At 40.5% G+C, this 9,817-nt stretch overlaps 1 protein-coding gene across 1 annotated transcript; it reads right to left on the reverse strand.

Annotated features, from left to right (window-relative positions):
- Window positions 1-179: 179 nt before the first annotated feature.
- Window positions 180-7,166, reverse strand: LOC119731708. Its single transcript, XM_038204930.1, has 6 exons — window positions 7,021-7,166; window positions 5,896-6,065; window positions 5,153-5,212; window positions 4,426-4,533; window positions 3,799-3,930; window positions 180-2,138 (listed from the first exon to the last, which is right to left on the reverse strand). The coding sequence occupies exons 2-6, from the start codon at window positions 6,049-6,051 to the stop codon at window positions 1,878-1,880; spliced, it is 717 nt and encodes a 238-aa protein (XP_038060858.1). The 5' UTR covers window positions 6,052-6,065; window positions 7,021-7,166; the 3' UTR covers window positions 180-1,877.
- Window positions 7,167-9,817: the final 2,651 nt, after the last annotated feature.

Here is a 9,817-nt window from a genome sequence, read left to right on the forward strand (position 1 = left end):
TGAAACTTAAACAACGTAATGGATGGTTGATAAAGGTGTGTGGGAAGAAAACGTATGACCAGAAGCGGGCGCTCTCACCACATTAGCGAGTTATTTATTTCACTTTCCTAAGTGATAAATATTTTGTCGTGGTTGAGAAATTGATGACTTTTTTTCATGTTACTTTCGATTCTAGCTGTACTGCGCAAAGGAAGAACGCAGTGATTTTGATATGCACTGGACAGCTACGGGCCAACATTTACACTAAAGCAAAGTGGAGGTGCAGATAAGCCAAGCTACATGTGAGTACGAAGATTTGTTTTTATACCTTCTTGAGCTATTTATTACGCCTGTATAAAAGCAAGATGCAAAAACGATAAATATAAACAGAAGAATTCATTTCAATTAACCATCATGATTAAAAACATGAAATTCTACATCCCGTGCCTTATAACAGTTTAAAGACTTAAAAAAATCCACAAAACAACTTACAGTCACTTACAAAGAGAAAATAAACTATTTCAATAATTTATGTTAAAACATCGATCCATTTATACAGAAGAATTATTTTTGGGGGTCTTCTTCTTAAAACGGTAGCGCAAAATAACTTGCTTCTTAAGAGAATTCATAAAACTGCATTCATGATGAAAGTTATGATGCAGTAACCAAAGACTCATCATAAACTGCGCCGGGAGTGTTTCAAATCGCTATTTTTTAGACGCGAGTCGTAACGGTTTTACTAAAAATGACAGTTATGGTGTGCGTTCAATTGGTTAAAAACGGTTGGAAGAGGGGAAAAACGATATTATGACTTGCAAAAGTAACTAATAACTCTGCGTATGCGATAATAAAATGCTAAAGAGTTTTACAAATTATACAATGACCTTAAAAATAGTAACTTTAGCAAATTATAACACACTTTTTCACACTTAATACAATGAAGGCCGAAACTACTATCCGTATTCCACTACATTTCTTTTTGATCTTTGCGTTTTTAGTGCAAAACACACTTAAAGGCAGTGTTTTTATGTAACTGTCAGTTTCAAAGACGACGAAAACACATGATATGCTACAAAAAAAATATTACATAAAAGTGCATCTCATTAAATGTTTTGCCTAATTATTTGGAAGGTCCCCGAGGTCTCGTGGCTACAATTTTTTTTAAAGATAAAACAAACTTCCTAATCGCAATGCAATGATAAATTTCCCTGGGGGACGATGAGTTCCCATAATTTGTTTTCCAGTTTTTTTTTCGTACGGCCCTGCAATTCAAAAGTTTTGAGATCGTGGTTTACAAAAAACTGGTTACCAGAAGCTTGCAATATTTTGTTAAGGGGGATGGAAGGAGTAGTTTGATAACAGGTCCAGTACAGCTGCTTAAGCCCTTTACATTTCTGAGCAAATGTAGGTTTTATATAATGTACTAATTATTAGTATGCTGAAAACCAATCACAAGCAATAAACATCTACAGTTTTGCTGGTAACCTGCCTTTGCTAAAGCAAATAATTCTTACTAGGCATAACAGCTCCATGGAATTTACCCACTGACCTCTATACTAATTGAACTGGCTGCAACAAACTGGCCAATGCACCTTGAAGCAACAGATCCGCCATCCTGGATCCCCCAAAAATCACTTTCTTCTATTGTTTTATTTCCACTTCAAAAACAAAAACTCCCGTAATGATCAATTATTCTTTGGTTGTTGACCTCTCTATAAAGATTGATTCATTCCACACACAAAAACTGATCAGAAAATACAATTCTTATTTTCGCGCCTTAACTCTGCAGAAGAAATCAAATTGCAACTACCTGTTAAAATAATCGCGTTAAGGCAACTACGCATGCGTCATGGTTGACCCAAGATGGCAGACGCTGCTTGGCTGGCTTCGTTTTATGTTTACACTTCCGGTGGTCCGCCGTGCTTTTCTTCCGTTGGTGGAGGTGCAGCGTACTGATCCTGTGCTGGCGCGGTGGCGTACTGCACCGGTGCCTGCTGCTGACCCGCGGCGTCCGGCGGCGCCTGACCTCCCGGGCCCGCGTATTGTGCCTGCGCTGGTTGCGCTGTGTATAGCATCTGCACTGGCTGACCGGCGTATTGTGTCTGGAGAGGCTGGGCCGGGTACTGTTGCCCGGCTGGGTACGCCGCGGCATTGTAAACCTGTGTTTTCGGTAGGCAGGAAAAATCAATACATTGTAGACATTTCCGTAGACTTGGCACAACCCACTTTAATGACACTTAACCCTGACTTCAACTATAATCTAACTAAACTGTGTATCAGGTTTTGGATTAGGAGAAATCGATTTAGGCTATTTGCGACACTAAAATTATGCCTAGAAGGTACAACTTTTTAGCGAAACGTGTCTCCCTTATGGGCCATTTGCGAGCATATCGAGAGTTTTTGTCATTCTTATTGGACCATTATTTGGCAGCCCTAAATTTGACTGCGCTTGTCTGGAGATTATGCGCCTGTCTCCCCCCCCCCCCCCCCCCCCCCCAGCCGCGCTGCCCCAGGCCCGATGTCAGGGTTTGGTCACGTTTTTCATGCCTCCATTTTTCGACCCTAATTTTATCAAATCTGCTCTTAGGTAATAGCCCAAAATCTAGGGAGATAATCGTCGGCTACATTCGCACGATTCCACCGATTTTTAAACTAGGCGGTCTCTTTTTTTTACAAAAAAATTGTAGGGTCACTTTTTATGCAAATGACTCGCGTAGAAAATTTTGAATTCCTCATCAATCGAAAATTGCGCCCGCTGTCGGTCTTATTGCGCCATTCGTTTATAGCGTATGTCTAGCCCCACTCCCACCCCCACCACCACACCAAAAAATAATAGCAATTAAATACTGTTTAAAATGTGCTCATTTATTCATAAATTCGTAAAGTATAATATCCAAACGGATTGGATGTTTCCAAAGTATCTTTCCCACTTGCAAAAGTTCTTTCTGAAAGCCCACTCAAGCCATTGGAAACACACTCTCGTAGAAAATGGTCCGGTTAACTTATTCTTTATGATGGGACTTGCGGTTTAGCGAAGTCAGTTGAGTGCGATCGGCTGGCTTATAGTAAGGTTTACGCACAAAATCCCGGCCAATGAGGTTTTGCATAAAATAGTGGCCGGCCACTTTTTTGACGTGAGTGTGCTGGTAATGTCAAAAAACATTGTTGACATTGGCGTACTGGAAAGGCAATCACTTAGTGCGCCCCAGCCCCACGTGTGTATGCCGGAGATTGTCACTTAAATTTTGCCCGAGGGTGGGGATTTTGTCACTTCAAAAGTGACAATCCCCACGTCTTTGGTGGGGCAGCCCGGGGGAGGGGGGGGGGGAACAATTGATAGGCTCATTATGGTTTTACAGTGTCAGTGTGCGTCCAAGCTTTCATATTTCAAATTCCCTCTACTGCCGTAATCCAGCCAACTTGTAACTTCAATATTCTGGTTCCCTGAAAAACACTATTTTCTGACGTCATCAGGTAGTCGTCACATAGAATGAACTCTAACGCCGCAAAGCCCTACCTTATCGCGTGATCGATTCAATGAATGCAGCATATTCAGGACTGACAAATAAAACCCAAAACCCAAACAAACCAAAACAAATCCAAAACAAACCATAGGGCCTACAACCATTTTACAATTATTTTACGCCAACACCCCCTAGCTATTCCGTTTATCAACCAAACCTTGTTGAGAACCTCGGAAAAATTCGGAATGGAAGAAAACCGTCGGTATTGATCATGTCGTATTCGCGTTGACCTGACCTAAGATTCGCTGATAGTCTGGATCTGTTGGTCTGGTACCAAGACGAGAATTTAACGTACCACAGTAGTAGATGGCGTTGGTCGGGGGGCCACCCTGAAGACCCGGAATGAGTAGACAGCAGCCACGATGCAAACCACGCCCTCTAAAAGGGCAACGATGATTGAAATACCGTCCACCACTATATCAAGGGCCTATAGATATGACATAAAAAAACCCAATTTGGTATTAACCCTTTACATATTTTTGTTTACATATCTATAAGTCACGTTTAGTAAAGTCTTTCTCACTCACAAGTAACATCCAGCTCTATCACATAAGCGGAATTGTTAGTGAAAGTTATGAAAAATATAATGGACTGATCTGATCCCATATTTGGAATGTTAACAGACAGACATTGGATGTTCTGTAGAAGATATTCCAGTTTTCCTATAATAATTTTAAACGATTTTATATTGGCTTCAGAGCTGCCTTTCTACAGGCTTCAGAGCTGCATTGTTTTTTTTTTTTTTTTTTTTTTTTTGGGGGGGGGGGGATTTGAGGGTATCTTTGGGTCCATTCCCAGAAAAACGGACTCACTGTCAAAAAGAAAAAAAGGAGAACAAATGGGGGTGGGGCTGGGGAAGCAGATTTCAATTATGATGCGCTAGTAAGGAATTTAAATTTCTTATTACATCCGTCCGACTTACGAAACTATGGGAGCTCGTGGAGTCGATTCCGGTGACTATTGCCAATAGGATTATAACGACAAGTGCGACAACTCCTCCCAAAATGTTCATCACCATACTCGCAATCGCCTGAAATAACCCCCAAAAAAGAACCCCCAAAACAACCATGTTAATTAATGAACTACGAGAGGGAACAGGGTTGTCCTTCACAACTTAGGACTTGGAAAAAAAAGGGTTACTTGAAAGAAAAAAAAACATAATACCGAGGACCCGAGCCCAAGTACTCGGTGGTTTTAATGTTCACTTTTGGGACATGTCAAGAAAAAAGTTCCAACAAGTCCAAACAATACTAGCAAAATGTGGAAACCATTTACGGGTCCTCGGTAACACAAAGTACGGGTCCTCGATCGGTAGTACACTAAAACTGGACGGGGTGCGTTCACATCTTTATTTGTACGTGGAATACATACATCCAGAGCGAGCAACACGTAGGCCTAAACGGAGATTTTTTGTTGTCCTCAGACGTACATGTTTTGTCGAGAACACTCCTCGGACGTAAATCTGTGTGCTTAGTCTATGGGAAAGTGCAATGGTGTATTATAGGAACAAAGGGAATCACAATGCCTTGATTATGGTCCTCAGACGTAGTGGCAATAGAGTACGACGATGTGCACACGTATTGCGCGTAGTACTAATTTAGCAACAGTTTAAGATGCCGTATTTGATATTTGCTTCAATTTGTACTCACCACTCCCCGGTTCTTGGAAACTCCGGCAATTATTCCGAGAATACCCGCAGGAATGAAGAACTGTAAATAAACGAATCACTGCGTCTATCAAAGCACGTGGTATACATTAATAATAATAATTACTCTATTTGCTACAATAAGGCGACTTTCCATCCCGGAATAATAATAATAATTATAATAATAAGTTCATAATTTATCCATTTGTAAGGCGCAAATTCCGAAAATTGGACTACATTGCCCATGGAAGTTGTTAATATTTCTTTTATGTCAGAGCAAAAAGAGGATCACGAAATTGAGCCTCTAAAGTACAACCATTTCTTTTCATTGATAAAAGTGCATCTTTTATTAGTGTGTTTGGTATAGTGTGAATTCCATACAAGTGGTTAGTTTTGCGTAGAATACCGCGTGCGTTGCTAGAACGAATACTTTGCCACACTAACAAAGTTTCTTGAAAGATAAACATATAAAAACAAACGATATTTGTTCATGATAGAATACTTATTCCAAACAGTTTTGCTCTATTTCCTTAGGCCTAACCCTCCTCGTGGGAAGTCGATTTCCAGAGCAGTATTATGTCAAAACCCTTTAAACCCTGCAGGTCAGTTTCAAGTTGAACTAGAGTTGTGAAATGCAGAAGACGCACTAGGAGGGTCAACTAACCGTTCAGAAGAACAAGTGTAACATCATTATCCTTAGTTTTCCAATATACTCACTAAATTCACGTATGCAATCGCTACACTTACCAAAATGCTTCCCCAAACCTCTGGGCCGGCAAAATCTGTGGCGGTGTAGTAGACCCAGATCCACGATACGCCCCAAAGACTGGGCAGCACTATCCCATCGATAATGTGTATCACCCCGAGCGTGACCATGGCACATTTATACTCGTTCTCTGCCATCTTGGAATGGACACCTGTATACCGATGATAAAAAAGGACAGGAACGAGTGTTGTAGTCGAACCCATCACAAGCAAATCACAAGTCCAGTCCATTGCTTTTGCGTGTTTGTCAAAGGCAAACGTGGTTAAAAAAATTAATGCGATTCTTACCAAATTAGTATTGTGCGTCAATAATAGATTGTTAATGATTGACAATCAAATGAAACAACGTTATATTACTCTTTGATATTCCATGATATTAATAATGTCAGTTTTGGATCAGCTATTTTGAAGTATGGAAGAGGGACATTTTTCCCTAAAAAGTAGGCCCGTATTAGTTATAAATTATATTTTCAAATTTGGTAAAGAGGTCCATCACAAGTCTGGTCACAAAAACATCATAAGCCCAGTCTCAATAAGAAACTGCTGGATGACTTATAACGGACTTGTGACAAGAAACGCTAAAGTTAATTCCTCTACTCAATAAATCCCAATCGACGAATTGTTTAATCGATCGATCAATTAATCGATTAATCAATATAACAATCCATTTACTTATCAAAATTGTTCAGTCGTTTTGTATGGAGAAATGTTTACTTGTTCACCGCCATCTTGGATTGAACACATAACCAGAACGCACCGGCAATGTTTGTTTCATTCTTGTATCTAATCAATTTCTATTGATTGAAGTGATTGTCAATTTTGATCAGTCCATTCAGCGATAAATCGACTGTTTTTAACCAAAAAGTGCTCAAGATAATTGCAAGTACAGGATGGTGCTTTTACAATCATATAAAAAAATACAGAAAATCCGGAAAATTCATTGTATGCAATGATTCAAGCCAAGACTGAATACATAAACTGACCGACCGGTGGACCAGCCATACCTAATCAATTAATTTTAGCCATTCAATATACAAGTATAATGTTAGTGTAAACCGAACATGCGATGGTCTGTGTTTGAAAACGAAAAATACTGAGTGATTTTACCAGTGTCGTCCTGAGAAGTAATTGCTGGAAGGCTAGAGATCCACCGACTGGTTTGAGCGCCTGCTGCCGAATTTTGCTGATCATTGCTGCAAAAATGCAACTCTGGCAACAATTTTACAGTTGATCTGGTACCTGCGTCACGACAAACAGAGTGACCAATGTCGATTAGTGGTCGAATAATTATAGACACGAAGGCACTGTGACCCCTTCCATTGCTTGTTTGTCGAAGGCAAACGTTGTTAAAAAAGGTGAAAGATTAAAAGCGATCCGTGCCAAATCAGTATTGTGTGTCAAGGATAGAATGTTAATGATTGACAATAAAATGGAAAATATTAGTCACAATCGATATTCCATGACGATATCAGAACTGGGGTCAATTATTTCGGGGTCAAATATTGTGCAGGGCGATTTCTTTCCTAAAGAATAGGCCTAATTGTTATAAATTACATGTCTGTTTTTTGGAAGAAAGCCTCTCTTCTAAAAGAAGGAAATTTGGTAGTCCTTTCTTACCGAGTGGCCTTCGTCCGATAGTGTCCGCTATGAAGGGCGCCCCCATAGAGAGATTTTGTCCGTCCCCGCCCCCTCCCCGCCACACTTACACCCACACACAGACAAGTTTGCCTGCAATCTGGTCCCTCTTTTGTTTGTACTCAAACTGTTTATGAATACCTCCCATATGTTTCGTACAAATCGCGAAATTGGGGACCTTCGGGAATTGGGGACCCTATTGTCTTTCATTGTTCAACGTCCCCTATTGAATGCAGAAACAAACTCACCTGCACACCCCAGTGTTTTATTATGGGGCTGGGGGGCTAGTAAAAACCCTGTCTACATTTCAGCACGAATGCTACAGATATTGCCCCCCCCCCCCCCACTGTAACATGCAGCCCTCTATGGTGAGACGCTGAGGCACATACCATAAACCAACAGTTATTAAAGGTTTTCACTTCACTCCTGTAATAACCACAAAGGTATCTGTCACCATCTTCTGGTTGTCGCATACATTGGTCGGGTCATGTGCAAGTCTCAAATTAGGTTATGGGATGAGCTTTTCGATGAGGTTTTCTTATGTTGATGGCATCTATCCTATTTTTGAATGTATTGGCATCCGGTGCACTTCTTGTGCCAAGATCAAACAGGCTCCATTCTAGGATTGTCTTAGGGTAAAGAGAGTGACGGTGGCGGTCCTTTTTTTTTTGAAGTGATGACATTACATTTGAAAGCCCCTGTTTGTCTGGTTTGATGGCGATTTGTAGAATTTTCAGATGGAAGATGGCCCATGATTTTGGCTGAGGTTATTACATGTGTTTCTTTATAGATGGCGGGCGAGATCGAGCAACAAATCTGGCAGCTTTATGTTGAATTCTCTCAATCCTGTCCCTGTTTGATTTGTGTTGTGGATCCCAGATGGCAGAGCAGTATTCCAATTTGGGTCTGATCAGTGATTTGTAATCTCTTGACTTGGTACGATTGCTCCAATAGTAGACATTTCTCTTCAATATCCCCAGCATTTGTATTAGCTTTGGTTGTGATCTGCTTAAGTTGTACATGTATCTGACCCAGCATCGATGAACTCTTGAGACTTTGTCCTCTCAAAAATGATATCACTGAAAACGGTTCGTCCCAAATTATCACAGTTTTTGAACTTGGGCTTAATGATTAACCAGAACTGGACATTGCACAGTCGTATCGGAGTACAAGAGTCTACTTGTTAAGCCTTTGTTGACATCATTAGCCTATATTCCTGCAGAGGTATCTTAGTCTAGTTCACCGACCACATGGCGATCCTGATGCCTCATACTAGGATCGTGGGTCAGGTAACTGTCACATTCAAAAATAGAACATTTTGACGCAGCAAAGCTCCGCCCTCGTGTGCATTCTCGAGTGCATTCTCGAAACTAGACTTGAAATCAAGTCGTTAATTGGCCGGGTTTAGTTCACCAGCTGCTCCATCGCGTTAACGTCCAGGGGTTGCGTGTTGTGTTTGGGTATCACATGCAGGAACGTTTCGTGCAGATATTCTCGGCCCCAAAAAGCGCGGACTTCGATTCCAATTAAAAACTTGAATAATGTGAACTCAGGTTTGTACATACCATAATGTTGACTGCTACCAAAATTGGACAATCTGATTAGATTAGAATCAGGAGAATATGAAGATGTATATTACGCCTGACATTCAAGAGTCTCGGTGCACGTATATGTACACGTGACTGTGCGGTGAATGCATGCAACACAGCCCGGAGCGAATCAATCAGGTCGGAAGCTAATTCGTGGGTCGTACGGTATTTGAGGCATCCTTTTTATATTCTTACTCGAAAAACAAGATATTGACATTAAATTTTCGAATTTACCACCGAGTGTACTATTTTTAATGTAAATGGTTCGAAAACAGAACAAAAATAAAGAAGTGTGCATGCATTGATCAAGCAAGCGAAAGATATCCCCACTCTAATAATGGATGCTTCCCCAGCAATACGGTTGGCTATAATTGGCCCTCACTATGGATACGTAATGCCATGGATTTCGCTGCCCGAATAAACGATTAGCCATCCGAAATCATATTGGTCAAAGCCATCTCGAAACACAACGCTTAAAGCAACGTTAAAATTACCCGCGGCATGTAGGTACGAAATCAACAAAATAAAAACCTGAGTAATAGAGGGGCAAAAGAGGGGCAAGAGAGAGAGAAAGAGATAAAGCGAATAAAAACAGTTCTGGAATTGCAATGTTTTTGTTTTCACAAAATAGTTTGCCTTGTTTTGAATACTTCAAAAATATTTAGAAATACAACGTGTGA

This window comes from Patiria miniata, unplaced genomic scaffold, assembly GCF_015706575.1.
Source record: "Patiria miniata isolate m_02_andy unplaced genomic scaffold, ASM1570657v1 HiC_scaffold_24, whole genome shotgun sequence".
Lineage (NCBI taxonomy): Eukaryota > Metazoa > Echinodermata > Asteroidea > Valvatida > Asterinidae > Patiria > Patiria miniata.

Excerpts from the sequence above, each read along its gene's own strand:
- LOC119731708 (XM_038204930.1), bottom strand. The coding sequence starts at position 6,051 with ATGGCAGAGAACGAGTATAAATGTGCCATGGTCACGCTCGGGGTGATA. Across the intron at positions 4,534-5,152 it reads TTTCCAAGAACCGGGGAGTG|GCGATTGCGAGTATGGTGAT; the intron begins GTGAGTACAAAT and ends GGGTTATTTCAG. Across the intron at positions 3,931-4,425 it reads CCACGAGCTCCCATAGTTTC|GCCCTTGATATAGTGGTGGA; the intron begins GTAAGTCGGACG and ends TCATATCTATAG.